The 17346-nt window shown below is 37.2% G+C and overlaps 1 protein-coding gene across 4 annotated transcripts in view; it reads right to left on the bottom strand.

Annotated features, from left to right (window-relative positions):
• Nucleotides 1–424: 424 nt before the first annotated feature.
• Nucleotides 425–17346, bottom strand: part of ATXN7 (ataxin 7) — an 86874-nt gene continuing 69952 nt past the window's right edge. For all 4 annotated transcript variants that reach the window (XM_021537251.2, XM_085590337.1, XM_021537252.4 and 1 more), the window contains 8 exons: nucleotides 12303–12555; nucleotides 11375–11637; nucleotides 10571–10653; nucleotides 8585–8850; nucleotides 7965–8163; nucleotides 6928–7049; nucleotides 5695–6646; nucleotides 425–4592 (listed from right to left, as the gene is read on the bottom strand). In XM_021537251.2, coding sequence (XP_021392926.1) covers nucleotides 4575–4592; nucleotides 5695–6646; nucleotides 6928–7049; nucleotides 7965–8163; nucleotides 8585–8850; nucleotides 10571–10653; nucleotides 11375–11637; nucleotides 12303–12555 — 2156 coding nt within the window. In that variant the 3' untranslated portion in view covers nucleotides 425–4574. The remainder of the gene's footprint in view (nucleotides 4593–5694; nucleotides 6647–6927; nucleotides 7050–7964; nucleotides 8164–8584; nucleotides 8851–10570; nucleotides 10654–11374; nucleotides 11638–12302; nucleotides 12556–17346) is intronic.

Genomic DNA, 17346 nt, shown 5'->3' on the forward strand with positions numbered 1-17346 from the left:
AGCTCCAAAATTGCCCACGACACATGAGTCCCGAGTCACGTGCAGAGAAAAGCTCTGCAGGAGTGTTTAAACTGCTGAATCCACATGCCGGATCTTCAAACTGTGAGAACACAGAAGACACTTTTTTAGGAGGAAAAAAAAAAATCCAGGAAACGTGACAAATCAACATAACCACATCTGGGGCTGTAAAGGCTGCTGCTCATTATTCTGATTAGAAAACAATATAAATTGTGAACCTTAAGTAACAGAATGTCCTTTGCACAGGAAAATGCTGCAGAGGTGACACAGGCACTGCTCAAAACCAGGCACCAACCCCCTGCAGGATGGAAAGCTCCGAACCTACCGGGCTGACTCGTGATGCTGAGGGACAATGACAGAATTTGACCACATCCAATTCTCCGAAATTAGTTCACATAGGCACCAATACAGATAATGTTTTCCTTTAATAGCGAAGGATTTTATAATGAAGCAGAAACATATAATATATTCCATGCAACCAACCTCATTTATTGAAAAGTCCTAATTTTATTGCCTTGTTTAGTAACATGTTTGTTCAACAAACTAATCTTTTTCATGAAGCAAAGCACAACTTTTTCTTATAAATAGTATAAATTATTTTATTTACAGAAACTTGTTACAAAACAAATAGACTATATATTTATTTTTCTTTTAAATATCCAAAGTAATTTTTCTATCCCATGACATTTGTTCATGTACTATACAGCAGCCAACACAGAGTTCAGCTGATCAGATGCTCTTGATTATGTATACAAATTATCAAACTATTCACACATTTTACACAGGAGATTGCTTTTAGAACCAGGCTCAACACCGAGCAAGATGCTTCCAAGGCCTACATTCACATTGACATTATGTAGTGCTCATTTCAAAATTATCTTTAAAACATAAAATATCTCGCACAAAAGGTAAAAATGATTATTTTCTGCTGAACAGTGAAACATTTAAGAATCTTTCTAAGCCCAATTCCCTCCTCCAGGACAGAATGAGTAAAAGACAAGAGATTCCTTGGCAAGAGAACTCTTACAGGAAGACAACTGCCTTAGAAATGTCATTTGGAAATCACATCTTTATTTTTTTCATGGTTTTAAGAGGTACTTACTTGGGGTTTTTTCTTTGTTTTGGAATACCAACAATTTGGAACATCTCCTAAATTATTTGACTAATTAATATTGCCACCCCCTTCCCAAAATGAGACAGTTAAATAAACTGCTGGTTAAAACCATATTTCAAACCCTTGGCATTATACTAAATATGAGTTATCAATGGGATTGTTCCAACAGTAGGTATTCAAATGAAAAGATTTTACAAAAGCTACCAGCATAATTTGCTTTCCTTTGTCAACCCATCTCATTAATTTCAGATATATAAATATATGCATGTGTGTGTACACACACACACACATATATTATATATAGGTGGAAAAAGCAAGCTCCAAAATTTCAACTGAACATTCAAGTCTTTTAAGGAGAAGCTGTCTAAACAGTCCAAGCTTAAAACGAGTTATATCAGGCACTTTCAGTTTTTCCGTTAGTTTTAAACCACATGAGACCCACACGGATGCGCACACACACACACGAACACTAAAAAAAGAGAAGCAGTGTGTCACTTAATTAAATGGATCTTCTGGGAGTCAGGCAACTGATAAGCAATGCCACATCAACCACGAGGGCTCCGGGCTCGGTGATCCTTGGCGTGGATCCACCCACTCCCAAGACGGGGAAAAGGGACACAGCTTTCACAAAACAGAGGCATCCCTTACATTGCAAAGTAGGCATGTTAACTATTGGCTTGGCAGTGAACCACTTCAAATTATAAAAAGGTATTTGCTTTTTTTTTTTTTTAATTAATTAATAAATAAATACTAGATGATCTCAATTGTACCAAAACTGGATATAAGAAAAAAAGACCTGTGCAAAAATACATATTTAAATATGTACAATCAATTAACAAAATATGTCTTCTGAAATAGGGATACTTCAATATTTATAATAGAACAAGAAATTCCAAAATAAAGATACAAAAGTATGTTTTTTTTTTTCTTGTATAATTCTTTGTTCATCATTGCAGCAATTTTTTAGGTTAAGAAAACTGCAGGAGTCATAACGAGAAGTTGGAAAGACTATAAAAACTGTATCTCTTAAATTAATACCAAAATCTGTCTAGAAACAACCCAGCCACTGCAAATTCAATTTTGCAAGGAAAATTAATTTTAAGCTTCCTTATTTACAGTAAGAACTATGTGACAATAAAAGCTTCAGGAACAATGTTCTGCTTATAACCAAGATCTAAAACATAATATTTAGAGCAGGTCTAGGGCAGGCAGAGTTTATTCTCGGACTCTTTGCTCCAGTGGCTCAAACCCACATGGTGCAGGTGGCTGCACCCACTGGCTCTGGAGGAGCAGTCACCAGGAATTCACTTGGTACATATCTGCATGCTACTGATGGAGCACAAATTTGCCATTTTGCTTTCAGATCAACAGAACCTTAAAAACCAGAGGATAGTTCAATCACAAACTTGCCAGCATCCAATCGTGCCAAATTTCTGTTTCCTGTACCTTTGTTTCTACCAAGAGTCAAATTGCACTTGTGACTGATGCTATCCTGAAGTGGAAGCTCTGTCCCAGGGACTTCATCAGAGCATGGATTTCTCTCCAAACGTGCAAGATTTAATACACTTGGATTTCTTTTTGTGGCATTTCACTTTGGTTCCTTTTACATAAAACCAATTGCAGTTCTAACAATCCTTTAAACAGGGCATCCTATTAAATACAAATCCTTTTGTTCCTGAAAAGTTGTCTGTTTTTTTTTTTTAAGTTTGCATAATAAGAGTCTCTAGTACATTGCTTTCTCAGTGTGATCGTTTGTATCAATTCAAAGCTAAAGTGTCTGCATAGAGGCTTCTTGTTGTTTTGCTGTATAACAATGATTTCATAGGAAGTTCAGGAGAAACTGAAAGCATTGTTAGGTAAACAACTAAGCAACTGCTACTCAGAGTGGCTTTGGATTCCCTGATGTACTTACTACTTGCCACCAGAATGGGAAGAAGGCTGGGCTATGTGAACAGCTGGACAGGCTCAGATTGTCTCTTCTCAGCAATAGCTGATGCCCCTTTAAGGCAGAAAATAAAAATCTTCTTCGTTAGGATTTCATCTTCCTTCACTTTGCCCCCTTAATAAAAGTTTAGTCAGTTTTGAGCCTTTACCTGATGTTTAAAAATTTAACAAAAACATCCAGATGAGTTGAACCATAATACAATGAGCCCTTTGGCGGAATTAATTTTTGAGGTGTTTTGAAGCAAGACAAAATATTTCATAAAAACTGACTGGATTAAACAAAATTGCAAAGCCCCCCATACTCATAAAGCCTGGGAGGGCCTGGGATGACTGTGATGCACAAACCAGTGCTTCACAGTGAACTCTGCTGTCAAATTGGCATTTATTCCAGAATTTGGACTAAAAAAAAAAAAAAAAAAATCTTAGTCAGTGGTAGAAGGCATCACACATCAACAACTTTGTTACACAAACAAGGCAGAAAGAAACTGACTTTTGTAATTGTTAAAAAATATTTAAATATTTTAAAAACTCATTTTTAAAAGGGCTGATTTTATCCGCTGGAAGAGGAAGACAAATCCAGCCTAATTTCATCAATACAGTTTTTTTTTTTTTAAAAAGCAAAGGCCTGTGGTATACAGTATAGGTCAATAAATATGTTCTTTGGGCATAGAGTTTTAGAGGTTATTTGCCTTTGTCCATTTGATATTTTTGGAATTTTTAAAGAACAAAATTAACTTTTCTTCCACAATAAAATCTCATTCAAAAGAATAGAAAATAGGTTTTGTATCACACAAATACGGCATTTTTATACTTGTTTTCTAAGCAGTGGCCTCAAACAAGTTTTTCTGGTTTTGTTAGGTTTGTTTTGTTTTAAACTCCTGATAGCTTCTTATCCCAAATTACCTGCAAAAGGCTGGGCAAAACAGACTATTTTTTGAATTGTGCTATTTTTTATATTCCATTAAAGGAACATTGCTATAAAAACACTAAAGCCATATTCCCTTCTTGAGGGCTTCTTTCCATTGTGCCTCACACATTTTTCCCCTTGTCACGGGGTCCTCTCCTTTGAGGGTGTCTGTCTGGTTAGCTATCACCTACAAAAGACACCATCAGTATAAAAATAAGTCCACAGTAATGTTTATTTCCCCCCAGAAAACATTCGTTTGCCCAGCCAAACTATGTCAAATAGTGGCAAGATGATGTACTCCTGTAAGGAAAATCTCACAGATTTGTAGCAAACAGTCCAGACCACTGTTAACACTGATAAGAGCAATTATGTGGCTGAACTTCATCCAGTGTCCATTTCTAGTATATTCACTGCTACAGACATGGCTTCAGGGAAATTCCTTGTTTAAGTGACAGTCCAGTAGATTTCCACACCTGAGGACCATGGGAAGTTGGGAAAACTCAAGGCATCTTGGAGTCCAGAAATCCAGATGGAGGTTTTGCTTGTAGTGAAAACTGTCCAGTTTGTTTCTCACCGTGGTGCCTTCAGCTATCAGGGACGGGCCTTCGGCTTGGGGGCAAGAAAAGAGAGAACCATCAGTGGAGGCACTGAAAACAAACTTATTTTTAGCTAATAAGGGCATATTTGGGGGAAAATGTCAAGCACAAAGCAACCTTGATAACATGAGGTTGGCCCCTCTGAGACTTGAAAATCCTCAACTAAACCTCTTTGAAGTTATGGTATTTTCAAGCATGCTTTCCTTCTTAGTTCACTCAAAATTGTATTTCTCTTTTACTTATATTGCATAGTTGATATAGTAATTATTAGGTAAGTCCAAAAATAAATTCAGCCATCTGAAGGCTTTTTTTCTTAAGTAAACACACAAAAAGGTGAAATCTTCCTCTGTGGCTGAAACTGAAAATTAAGAAACCACTCTCAAAAAGTTCTTACTGGCCTCCTAGCTCACCAGCTACAGAGATTTCAGTTTTTAGCAGCAGAGAAAACAAAGTTTTTTTGATTTTTAACAACTTTTCCAACGAGATTTGTTTTAAAAAAAACCCAAACCCCAAACTAATTTTTAAAATGGGATCTTACATACTCATGAGATCTGCTTCCTTTATAGTATATCTATTTGTCTTACCAACTAAAAAGGTTTATTATCTGATTTATTATATTTAATCACATTATTACTAAGAAGTTAGTCAATGACATCTTAGGATAATAGGCTTATTTTATCACAGTATCACAGTTCTGTTATCAGCATCATTATGTTCCACTTTGTAGAATGTTTATTCCTGACACAGAAACAAGGAGTCAGGCTGAGGCACACAGCTCAGTTCCACGGCAGGCTGGCAAGATTCACTTTTAAAATTACGGTTTAAAAATAAGAGGAATGAATTTTATCTGAAGCAATTCACAGGCAGCAGCATCTAAGGAATTTGAATTATCCCATGTCAGGTTTTTTTCCTAGCTTTTTTATTTAGAACATTTATAAAAGTCTTCAGTAAATGTACCATAAGAACACTCAAAATGAGTACTGGACAAAAAGAACTACCTTTTACTTGAGCAGGATCTGGAACTGGTTATCTATTTAATATTAAAGAGAACACATGAATTATAAGCATGTGAGAAGGCATTTCATGATGGCTTAGTTTGAGACAAGATTTCCTACCTGATGAAACAGAGAATTGTTCATCAGTCCTTGCGTCCCTGGGATTGCACCAGTGTGTTTTGCATGAACATTGTTCACCGATGTCAATTTGGCAACTTTGTTTGATTTGCTGCTGCTGCTGTTGATGCTGCTTGAACCAGGTGAGCACTTTCTTTTCTTTCCTATTAATTTGTCAAGGGAAGTATGTGAATGTGAAAAACTGCTGTGTGAATTTACAGTCAGCTCACTAGACTGATGAACAAATGGCCCTAAGGAGAGCGTGGAGTCGCTGCTGTTCATCATCACACTCATTCTCTTTATGGATTCTGCAGGGCTCCCAGTCGGAGGACCCCTCCCTGATTGGTCATGTTTGAGGCTAACAGAGTTAGCTTTGCTAGTCATACAGTTGAGGCCAACGCTGTGGGACGAAGCTGTCACTGATGGATGATAGGAGGTCCCAGAGTTTCCAGAGTTAACCACACAGTTTTTTCTAAAGGACTCTGTGGAATGAGAAGGTGCGAGCAGTGCGGAACTGTTTTTGCGCTTCTTTCCTGAGCCGCCGCTGCTACTGACGCTGCCGGTGCTGTTACAGGTGCCACTGCCAGCAGAAGATTCCTTAGGTTTAAAAGATTTGCTGGATTTCATTTTCTGAGGTTTGCTGGCCATAGGTGAGGGTACAGAGGAAAGCACTGTAGGTGTTGAAGGGGAAGAAGACACTTGTCTTGATTGCATACTGCAGACAGGATCCACTGCACCCAGAGCAGCGGGATTGGCATTTAGTGTCGTCCCGTGGGATGGTACCGATTTGCTGTTCAGAGACACACAGGAGGGAGAGACCAAGGCTGGCGATGACATAACCGTGGTGGGTAAGAGGAACCCTGCTGCACTGACACCGTGCTGAGAAGCAGGCATCAGGTTTGTCCGATGTGGGGCACGGACCGATGCTATGTTACTGGATGCTGGAGGAATTTTCCTGCAGGTGAACAGAAAAACAAAGATAAAACCCCACATATCCACCATTCTTAAGACTAATGCCTCTATATACCAATAATGCTACCTTAAAATGATTGTATCTTAGGGTTGATTAATGCCTCTGATTTTACTAAACTTATAGTTAATTGTTGCACAAAACATAAAACACAGATCATCAACCTTCAGTCTGAACACAAGATTACTTTTTTTAACTAGAATCACAAGGTTCCATGTACTTTTACAAACACCAAGAACAATAAAAAATCTTTCACTTCTACTCACTTCCACATCTGTGAATTAAGATGCTTCTCCAACATGAAGTCAAGTGCACATCGAATATGGTTCCACCGCTTGTCAAACACGTAATAACCTCTTCCAATTTGCTGACTACCAAATGTGCAAAACTGAAAAGACATGATTTTAATTGGTGTTTTCTACTTTCAATGACAACTTTCTGCACAACAATTTGTTTATGATAAATATGCCTTTAGATGTTTAAGTAGACGATAAAAAAAAATAAATTTGTTTTTATGTCTGTGGCCCAACAGCTATTTTAAATTTTTTGCCTTGGTATATTGAGGTAATTTTCTTGTCTTCTGATATCACATACTTAATAGAAGAACTCAAATTTGAACTCCTTGGATTAAACAGAGAAGGTTAGCAGTATATGTGTTTATGTATAAACATTATACACATATACAGACACATGTTTATGTAACATCTGCTTCTGAGGACCTACCACCTATCAGCTAGAAGTAAAAAAAATAGGATATAAAAAAATAAATAAAATATTAAAAAAAATTGGATATAATTTGATATCCAGGCTGGGCAATAAATTTGCTTTTAGTTATACTAACTAACTTTTGTCAAAATTTAAATATTAAAATACCTTATTGCTACCTTTAACGTGATGTTGGTAATTTGAGTAAAAAAATGTATGTGGGTGTGGAAGGGGAAGTCCAATAAGAATATTGCACCAAAAAGACACTGTTTACTTATTCCAAAACCACAGCCCTTTAGAGCAGTTAGCAATTTCATCTTTAGTATTCTGGCATTTTGGTTTCTTTTGGACTGGGGAAGTGAGCTATGAACACATTTTTTTAGCATGTTTATTTTCCAGCTAGCTAAACTTTCACTGCCTACTAGGCCACAGAACAACTTTCTCAAAATACAGGGAGAGGGGAAAAAAAAAGAAAAAAAAAAAAAAAAAAGGGAAAAAAGTATCACATTTCCCACAGAAAACCACCCCCAAAACCCCAAAGTAACTTGTTTACACAATTAGAGCCAGAGAAAGACCGAGGTTAACTTTGCAAACATACAGCGGCTGGTTGAGGATGATGACCTGAATAATGACAATCCAGTTTTTCAACAGGCTCTTCTTTTTCATCACATTCTCCCTCATCACTGGATAACCGAGATGCTGGCTCAGCTGCAGGCAAGGGAGGGTGTGGGGACTCATGGACAGAAGGAGACTCACTGGGGACATTTCCACTGTGCTGGGCTGGACAGCCTGGAGGCCTGGGCAAGGCAAGCAGTAACCAGGTGTTATTGAACCCAGTCCAGATAAAAATTCCATCCTTATTATTATTACTGAGAGAAAGAAATCTACATTAACAGATCCCTAGTGTTGTCCACAGTCTTGTAACCTGCCAAGGGCAAGGACAGAGTATAGTGGTACCCCTAGAAAAGCAGCATTGCCCAATTGTTGCTCAACCACTTCCACTGATTGCAAGTCAGCTTTTACAACTTCAAACAGCAATTTTACTACTCCCTCCTCACCAGGAGTTACCCTCAGCAGGTAATTGCTAATTGCAGACAAGCACCAGGCCTGCAGCAAACACACTGGCCCATCCAACAGATCCGTATCGCTCCCTCAACATCCACCTCATCAAGCTCGCAGTGTTCATTTCACATCACTGCATCTGCAGATTTTCCTTACCTTGGAAGACTGGGGGGGTGAGGTTTGGGTTTATTAGGTAATAAAGGCTTTGATTCTGTAAGAGTAACTCCATGAGAATTTTGGTGCAGCTCCTGGGAAGTTTTAGTAGGTGAGGGATGTGGTTCCCTGAGAGGGGGCATCTGCTGATGATGATCCGAATGTCGAAGAAGTTCCTTTTCCCTGGTTTTGCTCTTGTGCTCAGCTAATAACACATCAAATCGTTTTCTTCGACCCTGTACAGCCCTCCGCTGGGTTAAGGAATGTGTCTGCAGAACCAGGAATAAATCATTAATCCCAGGCTATCGCATTTGTGGAAGTCAAACACCCAAAACATGTGTCAAGAGCTCCAAAACAGAGAAAATCATCAGAGTTCTGGTTTAGTAAACAAATGGAAATACAGCTTGGAAAACAAACTTTAAAATTCCTTGGCGGATGATTATATCCTTGTCTGATACAGAGTAACAAAACCAGAAATCTGGTAAAAGGATTCTTTGAAACTTTTTTTAAAAAACCAAACTGCCAAATGTTTAATAAGGTTAAAACTAGAACCAAAAACTTTTTTTTACATTGATATTTCAACTGCCAACTCCTACAAAACCAAAAAGAGAAAATATTTACTTTCACTTCAAAAAATATTCAACAAAATCATGTTTAAAATCAGACTTCTAATGGGAGAACTGAAAAATATTTATAAAAGTACTGTGCTGCCTTCTATGAACTAATATATTCCTTGAAAACTAATATAATCAAATAGATATTGAGGAATTTAAAACATCCAGCAGCCCAGAATCCAGAGTCAGGCAGGACTCAAAGTTCTTTGAGTGTCCTGAGCACTACAGACAGAAAGATGTGACTGTGTATAAATGACATCAATTCCAAGTAAGGTGAAGTAAATGGAAGCTATTTTTCTGAATTGTTAAAGTCACACATAATACCTTTTTAATATGGCATAAAGGGTTTGATATGGTTCTTTTTAGCAGGTAAAAATTTTTGTCATGTAATTCAGACACAAACAGTAATTCCAAAAATTATTTTATGAGTAGTGTAGTCTAAAGAATTGCTGAGAAATTTTTTTCCTCTTTCTTTTTCAATTTTGATTTGCCTATTTCTCTTGTAAAATCTTGCACCTTTTCCCTCCTCTATTAGCAAAACAATTTCCTCCCCTCTGTAATTCCAAAAGGGCAATGTGTTCAAGTTCAGTTGCTCTGGGTCATTAGTGCCAGCTTCATGTACCTTTGTTCTGTAGGTGGTTTATTTACCAGACATTTCCCAAACTGAGAGTAGAGCTGCTTTGCAGGAAAGCAGCAAAATATTACACAAGTGCAGGGGATCTGGATTCTTGGTTACTTGGGAGCAAGTGACAGCCCTCTGTCCCCCAGGGTTTTGGAGCCAGAGGATACTTTTTTGTCTGACCAAAAGTTTTTATAATTGTTTAATTTAGAGTTTGACCTCTAGGCATGCTCCATGGCTCTTTCAGGAGCTGGCTGTAGCAGTACACCCAGCAGCATTAGCATTTACACAAATTCCTACCAAGAACCTGCTGCAGACTCTGCTGAGGGGAGAGGAAAGAGTGTGAGAAGGGAAGAGCTTGAATTACTTAAATCCTGTATAAGCAATATTTTCAATGCTTATTAGGAATTTTAAAATTAATGACCTACAACCGAAGGTTATTCCCCAAAAAGCGGAACATGCTGCCCCTGCTACCTACATGTGGAGTGACACAGTTTGTTCCACCTCAGCATCCATGTTTAAAGGGTTTACACAAAAATACAAACCACCAGGTTACTTTGAGAAATGCTGTCTGAATAATGATTAAGTAAATTTCAAAAACAATTTCGTCTTGGTTCTGAGCAACATGTTTTGAGAGGTACCACATACAGTGGTAATTACCAACAGCAAAAATTTGCAGCTCTCTGTTTTCTATCATGTTCTTCAAGTATTTGAATAGAAACTTCAGATAATCTTATCCTGATTCAGATATCCTACCTTGCATGTTAAAGACCTAGTACAAGGTTTCCTGGTTTCCACATCAATGACACCACAGTATATATCAGGATCAAATTCTCTCTCTGTCAAAGACACAGTATTGACAAGTTATCAAAAGGCATTTTGAAAGACGAACATCTAGTTTCATAATTAAAATTAATCATATTGGAAACTTTTCAAATATGACACAGGCAAATGTACAAATACAAACACACAATAAAATTGTACAAATGAATTTTTCTACACTCTCAGCAAGCTGAAATACAGATCTCAAGTCCACAAACACCTCTAAGTGACCTCAAAGGAGGATTTGATGCTCCCTATTAGGAGTAGAGATCACCATTATGGATTGTGACAAACAAATAGTGGGTTTTTGCTTGTTGGCTTCAGTGTCAAGAACTTTTCTACCATTTTACTAACACCTAAAATATTTGTGTTAAAAAGTGTAAAGAGCAGACTGGGTTTCCATTTTGGAGTTTATCAGGTGCTAGTTTTTCTGTTTTCTGTGTACATTTGGACCTTCCATATAGAAAGAAGGAAACTAAAATCTTTAGAGATAGTAAAAGAGTAAAATTTTAAAACTATCAGAACTGTCAGGCATTTGAGATCTGTACAGGTTTTTGAAAGGAAAAGCCAATTTCAAGGTGTTTGCATCCTTAAAGTGTAAATTATAGATTTATAATTTTTAAAAACTCTTACTACAATTTACAGTATTACAGGAGTTTTAATTTACTTCTGGAACTTATTTCCATATATATATTTCTACTAAAGGGAATATAGCTAATAATAATTTTTAAAAATTACCTGACAATCTTTTATGTAAAAATTTCCTATTATTCGTATTTTCTTCAGGTTTCTTTTCCAAAAATGGAGGCACAGAGAGAAGACCTTTACCATTCAGTATCTGTCCAGGGGAAGGCAAGGGTGGCTTTGGTATTGAGGGACAATTAAGGCCAGTCTTTATTGAGGAACTCACAGTAGTAGAACAAGTTGGACCAACAGCAGCTTTCAGTTGGGCACCATCTATCTTTGGATGAATCTTTTCCACTTTGACAGATGGAGTCATACTGTTATTTAGGAAAAACAAAGAGAAAAATTGAAAAAAAAAAGCTAAAATATGTTATTATTTAACAATACTATGATCTGTTCCCAATATAAATGCAAACTTTCCTCCTACTATCTTTCTAACTTTCACATTTCTTATGATACTCATAATCTCTTCTGTCCTTTTCCCCCCTGACACTTCAGAGTATCCAGGGACTTCAGAAACCATTATTTTCATTAATGGACAGAGAGCATCACTGCAAACTGTCCAAAGCAACTGCAATAGACCCATTATGTCCATGGGTCTATTGCAATGGTGAGAAATCACCATTCTGTAGCAGTAGATTTTACCAGCACTGCTGTTATCTCACATGTGCAGGTCAAAACCACCTGAATCAGAGCTAAAACTCCCTTACAATCAAAGTATGCAAATTACATAAAAGAATTAGGAGCTTCTAGTGAAATGACCTTTATTCAGGGTGATTTAAGATGCAGCTTTGCAAGAGTTCTTCCTCAATACAGATATCAGCATTAACTATCATCTTTGACTAGGCAGTGGGAAAGGATCTGAAGGAGTTTAAAATTATCTTCTAAACAAAAAACACTCTGAAACAAAAGAAAACTTTCTTGACATAGCAGTGTCTATGCAAGTAATGATATTTAATTCTCTTCCAAAAGACACACTCACATTTTGTCATGGGGAACTTTGCTGTGCTGTACCGAATGCATTAACCTGTTGTTTCCGCTGATCTGCAGCTTGTCTTTGGGTGATTTCAACAACTTGGAGTTTGATGATGATGCACTAGTACCTCCACTGGATGAACGACTGCTCCCACTTCCACTGCTACCTTTGTTTTTTGAAGGGAAAGATGAAATGAGGGAAAATACTGAAGAGGAGGGAGGAGTCAAAGGCGGCTTGCTGGAGGAGCTGTGTCTTCTTTCTGAAAGAGTGAAAAGGGGTTTTAAGCTCCCATATAGCAAGAATTTGTAAATATTTCATGTCATTTACTCCATTAATATTTTTCCTTTATTGGCCTGGGAGTTTCTCTGCCACACACAGAGGCTCTCTGTAATCCTTGAGGTTCCACTCAATGCTGGTCTCCAGAGGGTTCCCAGAATCAATTTGAGCTTTGGGAGCTGCACATCTCAGCCACTAAAGCTTAGCTCTCTCTCCATCTCAAACAATCAGCTCTGGACTCCAGACACACAAAGCCAAGGGACCCCTGTCCTCAGGCCAGGCAAGCTTAAATACTATATTCCCTTAAGGGATAAGAATTATCTGTAAGTATGTCTCCTAATTGTCAAAATTATATAGAGTCCAACATTTTCACTTTTACTTCACGACAAACTTCTGGTATGATCTACCAGACCTCCAGTATGGAACACCTCTGAGAACATCAGCTCAAATATTGAGCTACATCGGGTTTTTTTGAGCATTGCTGGCTTTCTTGTTTCTATTTAGCAGCAGCATCAAAAGCATCAACATATATTCTTCTACAAAAACCTGAGTATCTGAGTATCACTGAATGTGGTTTTTAATTAACAAAAACCATGAAAATTTCTATGTTGATAGCACCATTTCCAGTAAAACAGTGTCTATTGTAAAGGTAGTTCTTTAGAACCATGAATTTTCAAAACACCTGGCAGCTTCCAGCTCTGCCTACACAGGGAATGGACCGTGTGCTCACTGATACATTGGACACCTGTGATTCCTCGAGGAACTCTGTAATCAACACCTACTTAAGAGACACTTCTGGCAAGCAAGGAAATGAAAACCACAGATCTCAGAGGCACAAGAAAGAGGTCTCTCAGGGGAGTGCAAAGGCAGTGGTAACACCTCTTTTGCAGCCAGGTATTGTTAGAGGTGCCCAAATCCACCATGATCAATCTCAGGATCACCTTACAGATTTTGACTTGAGTGAACTGTGGAAGCAGCAGGCTGCTCATGACACCACAAATACAGCCAAGAGTGACAGCCAAGTCCAGTGCAAACTGTGCAGAAGCCTGTAGCGCTCTGGGAAATGTAAATTAGTACATCTGTGTTCTGCTTCTATGACCTATTTGGAAGTAGCACTTGAAATGTGTTAATTAGCTTAGAAAAATAAAAGTAATGAATGAATATAGAGCTTGGACTAAGAAAGAAACTGAACCAGCTCCTGCGTGTTTCTCTGTTTAACTGCAGAAATGGGTGCAAACTACCTAACAAACCTTCTGCAAAATTTTCCAAAATATTTATCACTTCTGAATGGGTAATTATGAAGAAGTGGAGAAGTCAAGTGTGAAATGCCCGACAAAAAAACCCAAACTAATTCAGTAACTTATCACCCATCTCAAGGAACAACTGCTTTAAAATTGTAGTATTTAAAATAATTAGTTATCAAAATAATCCACTTAGTTTTCTAGAACCAGCTACCACTACAGAGTCTGTAAATGAAATATTTTAGCATATTTATGCTCTAGTAAATGCCTGTGTTTCTAGTATGACGCAGTGCTTATTGCCAAATGGCTTTTTATAGCAATGGCAAGCATCCCTGAACAGCTCTGTTAAGTTACTATTTGAGGGCCATTAGAGTTCACTGATGCTACACCCTGTGAGATAATGAGAAACATTACTCAACACTCTTGCATATTCTGTATATTTAGAAAATTCAAAATCCAAGTGCTTATGACAGTTACAGATAATCTCCAAGAAGGCAGTGGATGACTAATGCAGTCCTTGGGAGTTTGTTATGATGACGTTTTCTTTCTGAAGGAAGTGAGAGTATTACTTTCTTGAAAAAAAAGCAGATGAAAAGAAGAAGGGACTAGAATAAAACTGACAACCTCCTTGCATTACATCATTAGGAAGAAATGAGACAAAATAGTAATCTCAGCTATTTATCTGGATGATAGGAAAATTTCTCTTCTGGCAACTGCAAACAGAGATGCTACGGCTGTTTGCACAAATGTTCAACAGCACCAGGCACAAACAAGAAAGTTTAACAGAAAGTGTTTTAAATTGGTGATAATAATAAAAAAAAAATTACCTAAGAGAACTAAAGCTAATGGCTGATCACACACAAGTTTACAGTCTACCTGTCAGAGAGGATTTCCATATACAGACACACACCCCCAGAAAAAAAACTATCAAACCAACTTTTTCTAGAATTCTGGGACAATTTCTGAAAGAGATATCGTAACAGTGCAGGGCAGTGCAATCTTCACTTACCACTTCTGTGCATAACCACAACTTACGTTGTCTATCAACAAAACAAGACGAATTTTCAGCTCATTTTATAACCTGCCTAGACCTATTTTTTCTGTTGACATACATACAAATTGAGGTAGGGTTGCTACTACAATTTGCTGATATTTTATGTTTAAGTCATTTTATAACATTCATGGCTTTAAATGAAATCTACTTAAGAACTGTTTTGCAAACCATGTGATGAGCACTGAAGTCTCATCTTAATAGAGAAAGCTTATATTATTTTTGAAACCAGATGTGTTAAGAATTGCATATTTGATCTAATGAATATAGTTACAGACAGACTGCCACAGTTTTTACTGGAAAAATGACTACACAAACTGTCACTGAATAATTAAGACCACCATGCTTTTTATGCTAGCATATTACAATAATAAATTCTGGTAATCTTCTGCCAATTTAACATAGTTCCCATTTGTCATTAATTCTGTCTCAGTCCAAAAACATTAAAAAATATAACTATCTCCAGGTGTTCAGTTTTCAGATTTTAACGGTTGGCAATCACATCCCCTCACATAACTCTTGAGAGGAAAAAAAATTTTTGTCATGATTGCTTATATAGCATATCAAAGTGGTGTTTCCATTTCTGCAACCTGTGTATGACGATTCTAAACTCTAAAATTCAGGGGAAGGAGGGGTTTTATTGTTGTTGTTGCTTGGGTTTTTATGATGATTATTTTTTTGTTTGTTTTGCTTTTTAAATATCAGAAAAAGTAAGTTTTGGTTTTAGACAAGAAAGCAGAAAGTCTTCCTTGATGCCACAGCACTGGAAAGAATCTGATCTAAAATGACAGCTTCGTTCAACACTAAACTTTAACAGATAAAACTCCTCCTTAAGCACCTTTGCATTTACAAAACAGGTTTGTGACACTATGGAAAGGGGCTGGACAGAGTGAGAAAGCTGTGAAAAGACAGATAGCATCCCAGCAAAAGATGTCTCTGCTCCAGGACCAGGATAACTGTGAACTATGAACTTGGAAAAACACAGCATCTCTGTGCTATAGCTGAGCATCAGGCCAAAGGACATAGGACTTCGTGATAAAATAGATATTGATAATATAGATCTCTTCCAGAGCTTAAAAAAATCTTTACCTGGCCCTTAGTGTGGCTGCCAATCTTCTTGGGTTTAAAAAGCCTATTTTCCATTTTCTATTTCCTACTAAACATGCAGCAATCTTTGACAAAATGCAAAAAAGTAACCTGGAAGGGGCAGGAAAAAAAAAAGAAGGGGAAAAAAAAAAAAAAAAAAAGAAAGCTTCTTATTGTATTTGGCTACTACTGCTTATTCTTCCATAAGTAATTAAACAGTCAGACTTTACTGTGATTCATAACTTATTGCTATATTAAAGAACAGTACCTTTTATAGAAAAAACGATTTGATTTTTCATAAAATGTCACTTTCTTTGCTGCATGCTTAGAAAAAAAATTAATTTAAGAGAAACAATAATCTTGAAAATTTTCAAGACATTCCTCCCAGGTTTATGCTTATTTCCCAAAAGCTAGCAAGTATTTTGTGCTGTTCATTCTCTCTGGGCATCAATTAATAGCTTTGGGCAGCACATACAAGATGTACAGATCATGTTTCATAAACCCTTTTTTTTTTTATACTGACTCCTTACATAAGTACTGGGCAAAAAGTCAAAGTGCCCTGTGTCAGTTCTGGTGCAGCTGCAGTAAAAACAAAGCACACCCAGAAGCACCCACACAAGTTTGGTTCAGCTAGAGATGTTGGAATTTCATTGAACATTCAGAAAAAGAGTTAACACAGGTTAAGACTATTGTGTAGAATAAATGTAAGAGTACTCCTCAAACTATAGGATTAGATGTGTATATTGAAACAAAGCATGAGAACCTCTTTATGCTTAAGCAATTGTTATTTCATGTCTGTATTACAAAGTATAAGCACAGTAATTGTGAAACTTAAAAAAAATTTGTCCTTTTCTTGATCATACTGAGCTACTGTGTGTCTTGTCATCTGAGAAATTTAGACAGGCATATTAAAATAAACATCTTCTACCTGAGGATAAAAACCTTATTTCATTCCTAGAATAAATGGAGAGCTATTGACTCGGCGAGCTAATTGCCTTGGTCTTCTCATTTCTCCAAGAAGCTCAGATCCATGACATGACATCAGAGCATAGACACTGCTATAAGAAGGGCACCTCAATAGCTCCAGATTTTACTTAGCAAGCAACTAAAATCCCTTTTGTAGGTCTAGTCCACCATCACTCTATCTCACCACAACAAAGATAAAAAGAAATTAGGTCCATGAGGATTTTGCAGGAGAAACTGGGAACTAAAACAATCACAGGCATAGCAGGCAAATTACTCTTCCTTTGCTGCCACCCTGGCAGCGTGCAGCTGCTTAGTCTGTGCAGGAGCTTGATCTGCTGCTCGCTCACTTATTGCTGCTTCATTATCCTGCTCTAATCACGGGACCTAGATACCAAGGATTCTGCCTTAATCTTCCACTGATGTCCCTTTA

The sequence above is a fragment of the Lonchura striata genome, chromosome 12 (genome assembly GCF_050655825.1).
Source record: "Lonchura striata isolate lonStrDom1 chromosome 12, ASM5065582v1, whole genome shotgun sequence".
In the NCBI taxonomy this organism is placed as follows: Eukaryota; Metazoa; Chordata; class Aves; order Passeriformes; family Estrildidae; genus Lonchura; species Lonchura striata.